Source organism: Seriola dumerili, unplaced genomic scaffold, assembly GCF_002260705.1.
Source record: "Seriola dumerili isolate Sdu_G_001 unplaced genomic scaffold, Sdu_1.0 BDQW01000056.1, whole genome shotgun sequence".
NCBI classification, from domain to species: Eukaryota; Metazoa; Chordata; class Actinopteri; order Carangiformes; family Carangidae; genus Seriola; species Seriola dumerili.
In genome coordinates, this window is record NW_019174311.1 from 5768964 (window position 1) to 5784401 (window position 15438).

The 15438-nt window shown below is 45.1% G+C and overlaps 1 protein-coding gene across 1 annotated transcript in view; it reads left to right on the forward strand.

Annotated features, from left to right (window-relative positions):
- wnk3 (WNK lysine deficient protein kinase 3) overlaps window positions 1-15438 on the forward strand; it is a 28614-nt gene that overhangs the window by 8124 nt on the left and 5052 nt on the right. Inside the window, exons 3-20 of the mRNA XM_022741829.1 lie at window positions 1032-1204; window positions 1904-2124; window positions 2608-2765; window positions 2924-3012; window positions 3144-3363; window positions 3595-3798; window positions 3880-3928; window positions 4105-4223; window positions 4331-4534; window positions 8836-8879; window positions 9860-9995; window positions 10078-10194; window positions 10290-10391; window positions 10510-10558; window positions 10665-10817; window positions 10920-13060; window positions 13269-13374; window positions 15297-15382. Coding sequence (XP_022597550.1) covers window positions 1032-1204; window positions 1904-2124; window positions 2608-2765; window positions 2924-3012; window positions 3144-3363; window positions 3595-3798; window positions 3880-3928; window positions 4105-4223; window positions 4331-4534; window positions 8836-8879; window positions 9860-9995; window positions 10078-10194; window positions 10290-10391; window positions 10510-10558; window positions 10665-10817; window positions 10920-13060; window positions 13269-13374; window positions 15297-15382 — 4371 coding nt within the window. The remainder of the gene's footprint in view (window positions 1-1031; window positions 1205-1903; window positions 2125-2607; window positions 2766-2923; window positions 3013-3143; window positions 3364-3594; window positions 3799-3879; window positions 3929-4104; window positions 4224-4330; window positions 4535-8835; window positions 8880-9859; window positions 9996-10077; window positions 10195-10289; window positions 10392-10509; window positions 10559-10664; window positions 10818-10919; window positions 13061-13268; window positions 13375-15296; window positions 15383-15438) is intronic.

The following is a 15438-nucleotide window of genomic DNA, read 5'->3' on the forward strand; positions in this document are numbered from 1 at the left end:
TAGTGAGGTCTGTTTGTGACACGTCTATAGCTGCCATCCGACTCCCTTGCAGACGTTAAGTCAGACCCACTGTTTTATTTTTTCTTTCCTTATATTTTTCTTTCACATAAATGGTGGAGGGTTACCTGTTATTGAGTACAAACCCATGGCAATGAATTCTTTGAGTTTTCTTTTAAAACTTTTCAGTACCAACAGATAACGACCTGGAATAGCAGGTCACAAGGTCAACAGAGGTCAAAAGACCACAGACCTGAAAAGCTTTGTTCCTTGTACACATGGAAATAGCAGACATAAACAGTTGCTTGTGACAAGTCTAAAAATATGCACTGACTTAGTGGCGCCAGTCAGGATTTTCTCCCCTGTAAAATCCATTGATTATCAGCATTGTGTTTGATTATTTAATAACATATCACCATCACATCACTTGCATATTCATAAATGCTGTTCTCTATTGACTTTGTATTCAGGTAATTTAAAGATATGAGTATTTTTTTGTCTGAGCATATCATAAGTTATTGATGAGAGCACCATGGGAATAAGAACATCGGTAGAAACTGAAAAATACACCAGAAATACAAGACATAATAGTGCATTTAAAAAAAAAAAAAAAAAAAAAAAAAAAGACTGAACACCTTCCCTGCATAACATTCATGAGTCTTAGGTCTTATAAATAACCAATGCACCAGTGTTTAACAGAGGGATTATTCAATGGCTGTCTCTGTTCCTGTGGGATGCTGCTCGTGCTAGGGAATTGGATTTCTGCCGTGTCCGGTGGTGTTCTGTCCGCCATACTGGGGATGTGTGTCAGATGCAGTAGAAATGTGTTTTATAAAGCTAAGGCTTGGGTGTTGTCTCAGCACTGCTGCAACTTTATGTTGCTAGTACCATCTAGTGGCAGCCGGTGTTCGTGCACAGTCATGTACAGTGATGTTTTGGGGCTCTGAACAGACTCACCTGGGAGAACTGTTGTACGACTTAAAGCAAATGTTGACATCCATGCCATCTAACTTGGTATGTACCTTTCACCTCAGGACCGCAAGCTGACCAAGGCGGAGCAGCAACGCTTCAAGGAGGAGGCTGAGATGCTGAAGGGGCTTCAGCACCCCAACATCGTCCGCTTCTATGATTCCTGGGAGTCTGTGCTCCGTGGCAAGAAGTGCATCGTACTGGTCACTGAACTCATGACTTCAGGAACACTCAAAACGTTAGCACAACCTCCTAATTTTCATTATTCTTCACTCAGTGACAGATCACTATTATTGTACCGTTTAATTTTATTGTTATGTCATTTGTTTTAAGAAGAATCTTTTAGCCTAGGTTTCTGATTGACATAACATCCTCTAATCCCAGTATACTTTGTTGTATTTCTTTGCCATGTCATGGCACCCAGTAAATGTCACCCACAGGTGGCCGATCTGTACTGCAAATAGTTACACGTTAATAAAGCTTTTAAAATAACTAAAAAACACCTGCCTTCATTGTTAGCAAACAGCAAGACATGCCTCCATTGTTCACTAAATACTTAGTAGTAGTGCTTCTCAATTTTCTCCCAAATAAACAACAAAAAGAAAACCTGGCTCAAAGCTTCGGTAAGGAGAACTGGTGGTAGACTTTCTTTCAAATTTAGTAAATTATACTAAACATACTTTTTGAACAAACCTGGATAAATAGAGATTATGATTACAGCAAGACACTGATCACTTATTTTGATGGGAAAGGAAATGAATCTCAATTCATTATGTGCAGTATCATGTTATCTTAGTGAAGAGCCATGACCAATTATCATGATGCATTGAAAGGTATTGAGAATTTTGCTTTGTCTCATGGTGATCATCTAGCTGTCCATCAGTGGTTGATTACAGTATTCTCTTTGATTTTGACTGCATTTTCTCTCTTTGCACAGTTACCTTAAGCGCTTTAAGGTGATGAAACCCAAGGTCCTGAGGAGTTGGTGTAGGCAAATTCTGAAGGGCCTTCACTTCCTTCACACCAGGACTCCTCCAATTGTCCACCGGGACCTCAAGTGTGACAACATCTTCATAACAGGCCCCACAGGATCAGTCAAGATAGGCGACCTCGGACTTGCCACTCTGATGAGGACCTCCTTTGCCAAGAGTGTCATAGGTAGGTTACATAAGTAGATCAACTACTTTGGAGAACAGTGCCGGACATGTAGCAGCTCCATCAGCAAACTGATTTAGGGCCAATAAATATACTTTTCTGTGCATTCAGCACTGTTCAGAGGGACTCAGCTGCCCAGGACTATAGATTATTATTGACAAAGTCACTCTAAAATTAATGTGGGTAGCACTTAATGTAAACAGAGACCACTGATGAGATCTTGGCTGTGTGAGCCAACTTAAGCAATGCACTGTGAGTACCCTTTAGCTCAATAAAGTTTAACTGAGGAGGCAAGAGCAGTTGCCAGAAAGATTCTTATGAGAGTTTCAATTGAATTTCAATTGTTCCATTCACTTTGGGGCATTTCCGCTCTGTGTGGACAGTGTCATGTGACAGTAAATCTAGATTGTAAACATTGATGGTGGGGATGTAGTAAGCAGCTGTTCTGCTTGTTATTGACTGTGAACCACCATCTGGTCTTAACAGGAACACCGGAGTTCATGGCTCCAGAGATGTATGAGGAGCACTACGATGAGTCTGTGGATGTTTACGCCTTTGGGATGTGCATGCTGGAGATGGCTACTTCAGAATACCCCTACTCTGAGTGTCAAAATGCAGCTCAGATCTATCGCAAAGTCACAAGTGTGAGTGTCTTTGACTGCGTTACTCTCATTTAAACTCAGCACATATCTGGAGGTGGCATGTGTAGACTTAATTCTTTTGTATATCTTTAGTTTATTTAAATGTGATCTCAACTATCTGGGTCCATGGTGAAACCGAAAGTACATTTATTTTCTTGTAGGGTATAAAGCCAGCCAGCTTTGATAAAGTGAATGACCCAGAGATAAAAGAGATCATCGAAGGCTGCATTCGTCAAAACAAGAGCCAGAGGTAAGTCGGTTTTTCTTTCAGAACATTACATGCTGCACTGTCTCATGCACAATTCCTGATGAGGGAATCATAAAGCATTCTGGTACCTCTTTCACCATCCACTGCTCCTGTTGTTGTCCTTCCCTTGACAGACTCTCCATCAGAGACCTCCTGAACCACGCATTCTTTGGGGAAGACACCGGGGTCCGAGTGGAGCTGGCAGAGGAGGACACAGGCACCCAAGACTGTCTGGCCCTCCGGATTTGGGTTGAAGAGCCTAAGAAGCTGAAGGGGAAGCACAAAGACAATGAGGCCATTGAGTTCAGCTATGACCTGGAGAATGATAGCGCTGAGGAGGTGGCTCTAGAGATGGTGAGACACAAGGACAAGTCATGCCTGATGAATAGATGGGGGTTCATGGGTGTCACGTATAGTATAGGATAGACTAAGAAAAGATTTTGATGCTTTAAAGCTTGAAGGAAGGTCAGGTGAGGGAAATCTTTCAGCTCATTTATAAGCCATTTCGAGGTAGCTCTATCTGACCTAAATTCCCTCAGCCTAATTCTAGCCATCAATTAATTGAATCCCCCTCCCTTACCACAGGTAAAGTCAGGTTTCTTCCATGAGAGTGATGCCAAGGTGGTGGGAAAATCCATCCGGGACCGAGTAAATCTGATCAAAAAGTCACGAGAGCGTCGACAGCAGCAACTCCTCCAACAGCACCAGGGCTTTGAGGAAAGGAGAGACTCCTCTCTCACTTCCTACACCTTTTCTCATCCATCATGCACGTCCTCACTGGGGCCGGGGGCAGCTGGACAGACAGGAGGAGGAGGAGGAGGAGGAGGAGGAGGAGGGCAGGAGTCTGAGGAGCTGCCTGAAGTGGACCAGCATGTCAGACAGCAGCATATTTTTAGTGGGACAACCCTTACTCTGCCAGGTAGCGTATGCAGCATCATGTTTCATAAGCCAGGAGATCATTAGAAAGGTGCTCTGTGAATTGATAGGACATGATTATGAAACAAATGACATGGTGGAAGTTCAAATGAACAAATACTATAAAATATGTTTGCATTTTTACATTCTGTCTTCTTGTTTAAATTGTGTTTCACTCAGAGGGTGAGAGCATTGGGTCTGCCAGCTGTGAATCTTATGCAAGTGGACAGAGCCAGGCATACTCTCAGCAAGGGGAGTCATACACCCACTCCCAGACGACTCTCCCCCCTACAGCATCTGTACGTCTATATGTTCTTTTCACCTCCTTCATAGATCATACTGAACTGATGAATTCATTATTGTTTGAAATCATTGTATTGATAAATCACATGTTCTTGCACTGCAGGGCGCTGGTGCATTGGCTCATCCTCAAATGCTCCCCACTGGTGAGAGTGGAAGCATTCCAAATGTGCCTCTTGGTCAGAGTGTCAGTATGTCCAGCATGTCCATTGGCCAAAGTGGAGGCGGACCTGTTGGTCAGACATTTCTTCAGCCCAGTTCGGTGCAGGTTCCGCAGGTATCACCAAGTGTACCTCAACAATATTTTCAGGTGAAAAGGGTGATAAAACTAACATGTATTAAAAATGAAGGCCGTATTTGCATTGGGGCTACATCATTTAACATAATTGTTACTGAGAGTAAAGCTATGATCCACTACATTTTTGGTTCTTTTCCTTCAAATAACTATTTACCCAACTACAAATCATCCTCATAATCATCTGAGATTGACCATCTGACTGTGAGCTGTGCAGGGTTTCCCCCAGGAAATTGCTTAGCAGAGGTTTTGATATGTGACAGATCAATAGCATCTGTCATTAAATAAATAGTCTTGCTGCATAAATAGCACTTCTGCTCATTTCACCTTAAGGTTAATGCCTTACTTAAAATATAAAGTGAAGTTTGTTTACCTTTTCTAACTTGTACCTGTCTGTATTCAGGCACATTACTTCTGTTATAAAACCCTGTGGGAAACCCTGTTGTTAAAAATTAAATGTGCTGTTAATTTATGCTCCTTGCCAAAGCTTATTCTTACCTGTTTTTTCTACCGTTTTCTTTTCCCTCTTCTTTCAACACCAATCATCATTCTGACATTATCACTGAGTAGTCACAAACATTCCCATCAGATACATTTCAAACTGCCACTCCCCATGGGTCAATGGCCTCCTCACAGTCATACATACCCCCTGTTTCCCCACAAGCACCCATTAATGTTCTCTCTACATCCATGTCAGTGAGTGATCCTGCTGGTCTAGCGGGGACCATTGTGCCCCTCGCTCAGCAGACCCAACCCCCTGCCACTCCCATGCAGCTCACTGACATCATTCCCCAGGCAGCACCCCAGCAAACACAGCCTGTCATGATCCCTCAGCAGACTATTGTCCAACAACAACAGATAGGGATGGATCCCCAGACCTCCACCCTTCAGCAGCAGCCACAACAGCAAATGGAGGCCCAGGCCACTGTGCTCGAACAACAACAACAAGTTAGCGCCACTCAGCCACCAACGGAACAGCAGCAACAGAGCCTTTCAGCTACAGCTGTCCAGAAACATCAACATGAGCCTCAGCAGCAGATCTATGTACAGCAGCCTGTTCCACCTGTCCAGCAAACTCCTCAGCAGCAAGTTTTACCTACACAAACAGGTATGGAGCAGCGAGCTATGTCGTTACCACAGCCAGGGGAGCAACCGCCGACGTACAAACAGCAACCAACAGGGGAACCTCATGAGCAGGCCACAATACAATCTCAACAATTGCAACAACAGCTTCAGCAACAGCAAACTCTGTTACAGCAGCAGCAGCAGCAACAACAAGCTTTACTGCTTGAGCAACATCAGATGTATGTCCAGCAACAGCTTGATCAGCAGCAACAAAAAGCGTTGCTCCAACAGCAGCAGCAACAGGCCCAACTACAACAGCATCAACTGGAGCAGCAGCAAGCTCTCATACACAAGCAAATGCTGGATCAACAGCAGCAGGCTCTAATTCAGCAGCAACAAGAGCAGCAGCAGCAACCACAAGGTCTTGTACAACAACAACCACAACAAGCACTTTTACAGCAGCAACTAGAGCAACAGCAACAGCAGCCTTCTTCACAGCAACGTCCACAGACCCAGTTATATCAACAAATTGGACAACATCAGGCTGGAACACAAAAAGAAGCGGAGAAGCAACAGCAAGGTGGACAACAGCAGCAACAAATGGTATTGCAGCAGCAACCGCAGCAGACTCAACAGCAAAAGGAACAACAATTGCAGCAGCAAGCCTTACTCCGACAAATGGAACAACAGCAGCAACAAGCATTAATTCAACAGCATTTGCAACAGCAGGCTATTTTACAACAGCAGCAGCTACAACAGAAAGCTCAGCTTCAACTACAGCAACAAGAGCAACAACAAATGCAACTCAAGCAGCAGATGGAGCAGCAGCAGCAAGCTCTGTTGCAACAACAGTTAGAACAACAGCGTCAGCAACAAGTCCTGCTGCAACAACAACAAGCAGAGAGACTACAGCAACAGGCTCTGATACAGCAACAGATTCAAGAGCAGCAGCAGCAGCAGCAGCAGGCAGCCATGATTCAGCTTCAGCAAACTGAAAAACAAGAGGCTGTCCCCATTCCACAAAGTAACAGTGAGCAGCAGATTCAGCAGCAACCAAGTGATATGCAGCACGTGTGTATCCCACAGCTGAACACCGCTCAGTTTACACCTCATACCACTCTCATACAGCAGCAGGTGTTAGAGCAACAACAGCAAGTAGTATTGATCCAGCAGCAGAAAGCATTTGTTGCCCAGCCGCAGCATCATACCTCTGTAATGGAACCTCATATCCCAGTTGGGGCTCCTGCTGGCACTGAGGTGATTCAGCACCAAACTCAAACTATCCCACAGGCCCACGTCCCCATAGCCATTCAGTCTACACAGATGCCTCTCCAGACATCGGCTGTTGTCCCAGCTCAGGTCTTCACCCAGCAAGGGCAAAATGAGCCTCGTCCTCAGACCCAGGGCCAGGTCCCAGTCCAATTTATAGCCCAGTCCACAGCCCAAGCGGCTCAGGCTATGATTGAGGCTCATGTAACACCTCCAGCAGCAATGATCCAGGGACAGACTCAAGTCATCCAGACCCAGCAAATTCCTTTGCAGACTAGTTACCCAGGACCTGTCACTCCCGCTCAGACCCGTGTAACTGCTCAGACGCTAATCCAGACTCAGCCTCTGCATCCAACAATTGCTCAGTCCCAGCAACATGGCCAGGGCCCACCTGTTGACATTCAGATGATGGGCCAACAAAGCCAAACTGCTGTCCAGCCTCCAGCTGCAATTGCTTCGATTCCCAGTCAAATCCAACACGAGTCTTGTGTTCAGCAAAATGCTCAAATGCCTGGTCTTATGCAGCCTCAGCTACAGCAGCAAACTCAGCCACCTAGCCAGGTGCATGCTCAGGCTGCGGCTGGCCTTTTGACCTCTCAGTATGTTGCTCAGATTACCCACCAAGCTATGCCATCTGTACCACCGGATATAACTCATATTACACAACAGCAGCAGCAACAGCAGTCAGTACTGCAGTATCAGCAGATGATTCTGTCTCCTGGGTCAGCTGGTGTTGGAACTAAATCAGATAGTCTCAGTTCTGTAGTTGACCCTGCAAACTTTGTTGCCACTCCTCATCCTGTGCAGCAAGTTGGACAAGCTTATGTCCCAGGCCAAGTTGTTCAGGCCCAGCAGCAGCCCCAAGGAGGCACCACAGACCCTTCGGTCATTCAGCCCATCTCCCAGCCTGCTATGTCTCAGTCTGCTGAGCAATACCAGCATCAGCTGCGGAAGCTTTCTCAAGTGCATCAACCGCTCGCTCCTCCTCCTCCACAAGCTCAGTTACTGGCACAGCCCATGGCAACTCCCATCCAGCAACCACTTCCTGTACAGCAGGCTTTGTTACCCCTTGATGAGAGTCAGCTGACCCCACAGTGTCCACCTGCTTCACATCTGGTGACCCATCCCCCTCAACAGATAGTCTCAAGTAATGTGGCTGAGCCTCAGTCCCAGAACAGGACCCTTCCCCTCTATAGCCATCTAGTGGCAGGCACCGCTCCCTCTCCACAGCACCAGCCCAAGCAGATGCTGCCAGCTCACACACACACACAAACCAGCATCCAGGCCCAAACACACTCCCAAACACAGACACACATTCAGACACAGGCTCATTCTCACACTCAGACACACACTGAGACACCTATTTCTGAACAGCCAGTTCTGCCCAATGCTGTCTTTCCTGCGCAACAAACTCCCCTCAGCCCCTCTCATAAATCATGTCCCCCAACAACTCTACCATCTCTCCCACCCCTCCATCCTGCTGCTGCCCCTGCTCCAGAGCTGCCTACATCACCACCAGCAGCCCAGGTTACCTTACCAGGGCAGGCTGACTTTATCCCCACCTCCCCTCCGCCTGTAACTGCTCTACAATCGCTTGATTCTAATGCCCCCAAACTGCCCCAAGCCTCGCTGCAAGACTGTGACCTTTCCCTGCTGGGTATTGCTCAGGTACAGGAAGAATGGAAGTTTGCTTTATTAATTAAGAAATAATTTTACTTTGCTTACATTCTGGCAGAATGAATGAGAATACTGCTATCTAATTATTTGAAAGATCTTTGATTGTCTTTTGGATTCAAATTAACAAGTTTTGATCTTTTAAAAATTAGTATATTCATAGAACAGTATACTTATTATTAAATGTAATATTATCCATGATTAAATTATAGCTTTATTTGTATCATATGTCACTAATGTTTTTTTTGTATGTGTTTTTTCTTTGTACCTTTGTACTCTTTTATGTGTGTATTCATGTTGCTCTACAGGATGGTCCATACCTGTCAAGTACAGAACATCATTCTTCTTCAGGGTATGCCTGATATATGTCCATTACTTTCTGATCTTAGGTCCATTAGCGGTAATAGCTGGTGCTTTCAAGTCATGTAGTATGTCCATCAGTCAAGACAAAAACTAGACGAGCCTTGATAGTGGAAGATTTTATAAACCTTAAGCAGCTTAACAAGTGTAGATAGAACAAATGTAGATGTTATGCGTAATTAGAGTTCTGGAAGTCTAAACACTTCATATTGCCCGTACCTACATAGTGGTTAACAGCCTCTTCAAATGTATAACACATTTAGATTTATGTTTGTTTTCTTACAAAATACTCAAATGTACAGCATGTTGTATATATAATAATCATACTATTATTATTATTAATATTGATAATAAATATATGCATTACTTATACATGTTTGGGTTTTAGGCCCTGTTCACACCTGGCATTAAAATGCGTCTCTACATGATAATAGTAATAATAGTCCTGAGTGACAACTTGGGATCAGATCTCACTTCCCTGCTCTAAATGCAAATAAACACGTACATCATTCCTATTTGCAAAGACCAAATGTGTTTTTGTTTTTAGTCAGTCCAACTATCCGACAGACGGGTCCGTTGTCAATGTGTTTGAGAGAGAGAGAGTTGGGACTAATCAGACTGTGGCAGTGGACATCAGTAGAGTAGGCGGTGCTTTGATGCGGCCCAGGTTGCATTTGGGTCCATACTGCTAAAAGAATGTGGCCACATGTGGCCGAGACCACCTCTGAATCTGGTCTGTGTGAATCGATCTTAAATGCATCTCAAATGCATCTTAGGTGCATTCAGACCTGTACTTAGAGCTGTCCACTTGAGATCGGATCACACGAGACGCATGTTATTGCCAGGTCTGAACAGGGGCTAAGTGTAATGTTCTTATTTTGAATGATTACATTGACAGTATGCAGTGTCTTGCTCTGGGACCTGTCATTTACATGATGATATGTATCTGCCCTACTACCTTACCACCCACAGGTCTGTTCCACCTAATGGAGAAGAAACTCTTCAGCTTTTGGCCAATGGGAAATTAGAAAAATTAAAAACTCAAAGAAGAACTTCCTGTCAGAGGCCTGAAAAAGTTTCACATCAGTTTCAACTGAGCATGCTCCAGGTGAAAACAGCAAAGATAGCCAAATATATTGCTGTATTCATATACCCAGTAGGACAATGTTAATTTGTCATGTCCTCCATAGGTGTCCGGCAGCGGGGACAATATGGTGGAATGCCAGCTGGAGACTCATAGCAACAAGATGGTGACATTTAAATTTGACATTGAAGGGGACGCACCTGAGGACATAGCAGATTACATGGTGAACTGCTCATGTACTGCCAAAGTCTACATTGGTTGCTGAGAAGTATCACTCCATGTCTTAACAATTGTCATTTGGTTGCGTTTTGTTTGTAGGTGGAGGAGGACTTTGTCCTTGATGTGGAGAAGGAGAAATTTGTTGAGGAGCTTAGAGCAATAGTTAAGAAAGCCCACGAAATTCTTCAAACACATTCAGAGGTGTGTTGATTTCCATATTTCTATCACCTTTTCTCCTCTATATATTTTTTGTTTTGATTGAACAATAATAATAATAGTTTGTTTGATTGATGAATTAAAATTTTTATTTCTTTTGCAGACTGGATCAACTGACCAGCTACATGTGAGCACTCCCACTAGCTCAACAGGTGAGGTTTTGAGTTTTTTTATATTTTATTTTGCACTAAAAAGTGACAGTATGAGGAAATGCATACATACTTGTTATAACTTGAGAACATCTTTGTGATTTCTCAGCGGACTCAGTGCCCCATTCCTCCCCAGTGGGACGTTGGCGCTTTTTTATCAACCAGACCATCCGCCATAGAGACTCTCTTTCCAACCAGGGAGCAGGCACACCACCACCAACTACAGAAGCAAGGATACCCCAGTCTCCTAAAAGAGAGAAAGGTGAGCCCTTTCCCCGTATCAATTTTAATGCTATGGCTTATTAACATGACTGGGTTGGCAGCATAACAGAAACTAACCGTATGTTCCTCTCTGTGGCTGTAGAAAGTGAAGGATCCCAGAGTCTGGAGTCCTTGACTGGAATGGCGTCTCCCCCCTGCCCCACCCTTTCTGCCACCTCCCCTCCAGTCTCCACTGTCTCAGCCCCTGCCTCCATGTCACCCCCAGCCACTGCTGCCCATGCTTCTCACACCACTGCCTCTGAAAGCATCTCCGCACCAGCCTCCACTCTTGAAGCTTCTGTTCCTGTCACTGCTTCAGCTGGTCTTGAACTGCCAGTCCTCACCTCGGCTTCTGCTGACCAAATTTCCAGTGCTCCCTCATCCATTGCAATACCTGCTGCTGCTAACCTCCCCAACTTGTCCACTGCTCCCGATGTTGTGTCTCCCACACCAACCAACATTCTTCCTGATATCCTTACTTCTCCTGGAACCAGTGGTTGCTCCACTTTAGGTCAAAGTATTGGGGATGCAGTAATAACTGCCCCAAGGTCATGTGTGTCTGCGGCGGACCAGTCCTCAACCTCTTTTCATTCCCCTCCTCCGGCTGCTGCAGTGGTCTCTTCAGCAGTAAGCCAACTTAGCATGGAGCAACAGCAGACACTTACCCAGGTGGCCAAACCAGCCCCACAACAACCACAACCACAACCACAGCTACAGCCTGCATTACAGCAGCAGGTAACAACAGCTCAACAGCAACTGCAGGCAATGCAGCTGGAGCATCAGGCACAGCAGATACAGCAGGCAACACCACAGCAACAACAGCAATCACAGCATCAAGTGTACCAGGAGCAAATCCAGCTGCAGCAGGGGCAAGCTCTGCAACAGTCTCTCCAGCAGTTACAACAACAGCAGCTCATGCAGAAACAAATACCACTTCAACAACAGCTGACTGAGGTGCAGGTGCTGCCTCAGCCAGGTCATACAGAGGTGTTAAAACAGTCTGTGCCTCAGCAGCAGTTTCTGCCACCAATGCCCCTACAGCAGACCCAACAACCCCTTCTTCAACAGCAAACAACACAGTACACCCCACAGTTGCTGCAACAGCCTCAGTTACAGCAATTACCGCAGCAGGTTATTACACCACTAGCTGCTGTAGTGCCACAACAGCATGCTCACATTGATCAACAGCAGCCGCAACAGTTAAACCTTCAGCAGACAATACAATTACAGCAACAGCAAATGGTGCAACAGCAGCTACAGCAGCAGCAACACCAGCTCTTTATGGGTGCCGTGGCTTTAAAACCAGACCAAAGCCAAATGTTGCCCCTGTCAATTAGTCAACAGTTTCTTCAGCATCAGGCACAGCTAAATGTTAGCACTGTACTGCAACAACAGATTCCACAGCAAACCCAAATCCCTGCCGAGCTGGCACAACAACATATACAGTCACAGAAACAGCTGCAACACATTGAGCAGCAACAGGAGGTTGTGAAAGCCATGGACACACCCCAGAAACAACAGCAATTTTCACTGCAGAAGCAGTCTTCTTTACAGATGTCAGAGTCAGAGGTGTCCACGGGAGAGACAAGTTTCACAGAGGACACAGGAAGCTACTCTGCCCCCTTCCACCCTTCCTCTGACTCCTCTCTGCCTCCACTCCATCTTGGCACTGCTGAAGCCTCGTTACCCACTCTCTCCCTCACAATGACACCATCCCCTGCTCAACCTTCCTCTGTGGCCGAGTCAGACAGTGAAGGCCCCCCCAAAATTGAATTTGTGGACAACCGCATAAAGACTCTGGATGAAAAGCTGAGGAATTTATTGTATCAGGAGTACAGCAGTGGGGCAGCACTGGCCGGAGGAGCTGTGTCTGGCCCTACATCCGCTGCCTCCACATCAGCAGGAGGAGACGAGTCATCTGAGCCACAGTCACTCCACCACTTGTCTTTCCCCCCACCCGTGTCCTCCTCAGATACTTCCCCCCACTCCTCATCGTCCACTACCTCTTCCACCACCTCCCGTTCCTCCTCCACCTCCCCTGATCCAGAGAGGGATGGAGGGCGAGAGGACGCTTCCTCAGAAGTGCCCAACTCTGCGGGGCTGGGTCCGGTGGAGCAGCAGCCTGGCCCATCTCTCCCTTCCACCTCTGCGTCGTCGACCCCACCTACCTCTCTCCTACCTCCCAGTCAGGATGACTCTGCTGGGCCCCAGCGCCCACCTGTACCCGGAGAACCAACCATTCTTGTGAGTGAATACCACAGATTCGATTTGGAGTAAATTCTCTATCAATTTTGTCTTTCACTGTACTGAATTCTGTTTATATTTCAGTGTGTAAATGTGACTCCACTTGGTTCTTTTGCAGATGTCTGTGATATATGTTATGTTTGAGTGTCTCTCCGTTTTGAATGTCTCAATTCCATGCAGCCACTCTTAATTGTCTTGACTGTTCTAGGCTGTACCCCCACACTCTGACACCAGTACCACTGGAGACGCAACGTGGCCCCCCAATCAGCACCCGATCCCCCTCCGGCATGGACAGCAGCAGCACAATGCAGGAGGTGGATATTTTGGCCTAAACCTGACATGTCCTAGTATCAGAAATCCTGTTAGCAAGAAATCCTGGACTCGCAAATTCAAAAACTGGGCGTGCAAACTGCGCCACTCCGCCAGCTTGTTCAAGAAACCCAGAGTCCAGCAAGGTAGCGTCCTCTTAGGGAGCGAGCAAGCGAGAGAGAGAGAGAGAGAGAGAGAGAGAGAGCGCGAGAGAGAGAGAATGCGATGTTGGGGCATGGACCTAAATCTAATATCTAGTACTAGTTTTAACATAGTAAAATAACTTTCTTAACCATCAGGAATTAATAACTGTTAATGTTAATGGATGTTAATGTTTACAGCTAAATAATTCTGTTTTTGCATATTGTTATGTGACTATAATCCCCATGTAATGTCAGTGTTGACATCTCTACATACATTATTGTTGTTAATTTCATTTTATTTGTTTGTGAATTCCTTTTTTACTAAATTTCATTTTCTTGGCAATCTTTCTTTTTGCATGGGTTACTCACCCAGGGGCGAGAACAGTGGAGAGTAGAGGAGGGTGGGAAAGTGGCACATTGTAGGAAGAGGTTGGCATCAGAAATCTGATGCCCATCGCAATGCAAAGCCCGGCCGTGACTGTGCCCAGGACATATCCCTTCATATGACACCCCCCCTTCCCCACCCCAATTCCGCAGGCACTGCCAGCAGCAACCATCTCACCTCCTCACGTCCACCTGTTGGCTCAATGTAGCGAGAACCATGCAACTCACGTCACAACGCAGATAAGATAGATGCTAAGTTGCTAAGCTATTATGTAACCACTTGTCATTTAGAATATGTGTACGCTCTCTGTGTCAGCTCCCTGATACTCTACTATGTGCTGTAGTTGTAGCAAATGAATTTATGAAGATTACTTTAATTTGCGTTATCTGTGTGAAATATGCAGATTATGATGAAAGTTATCATTTCTAGAAGATATTGTGAACATTACCCAGGGCTTACAAGCTAGTCAGGTTCTGTTGTACATGGGTTGGCTTTTCATATACCTAAGCTTTATCACACTGTTTAAGTATTCCAGTCATCTTGCATGTATTTGTGTTTATATGTGTAATATGTGTAGCAGTAGCTTAGATCCTTTGCTACAAGTGCACATGCATGAACGAATATGTTATGCTCCACACGAGTGACTAATAATGGATCGTTATCTGTAAGTAATACCTATTTCAGGCTGCATATTTTTATGTTGGTCTTAAATTATGCAGTGATTATCCATGTACACACTTTGCTAATGTAGTAACCCCAAATATCAAACACACTGAACAATATCACTGTGGATCTGAAAATAGATCTCAAATTTGATATTGGGCTTTGTTGTCTGGTATATGAGTGGGACAATGGTGAGTCAGTGAGAATGAGAGAGTGGATGTGTGGGTGGGTGGGGGTACACTATTGTAAACATTCAACTGCATTTTCACAATGTTTTATTTAATTTTTATTTAATGACTCATTATAATTTTGTTTTTAATGAAACAAGCATTTACCACTCCTTCCCACACGCCCATAACACATTTCTCTTAAGCATGTGTTTTTACATCCCAAAAACCTAAATTTATTTTTCCGTTTATTGTTTATAATTTAGACAAATGTCTGCTACTGAACTCATCATATGTTTAAATATTTCATAGACCTGAATGCAAGTCACGTAAGTCACAAAGTTGATGATGTGTGACATTGGTGGGTGATTTTTAACACTGTGCCTTTGTGTTCGTGCCCCATGTCTGTCCGTGTGCATCTGTGTGTCTCTCTGTCATGTACATTTTTCTTTGTTGCTTTTGTGTTTGTCCACCTTGTCATCTATGTGCTCCTTATACCTGTGTGTCTCTGTTCTTGTCTCTGGGTCCTTGTCTCCCCTTTTTGTTTTTCATCCCTATCTCTTCGTTAGATGGACGTTCCAGCAGCCAGGCACTTAGAGAGGAAAAGGAGGCAGCACCTCTAAATCCGCCTCAGTCGCGCAAAGGACGATTTCAGGTAGGAGGAGGAGTACAGATTTTTATCTCTGCCACTCATTAGTGTGAGCCTTTAGA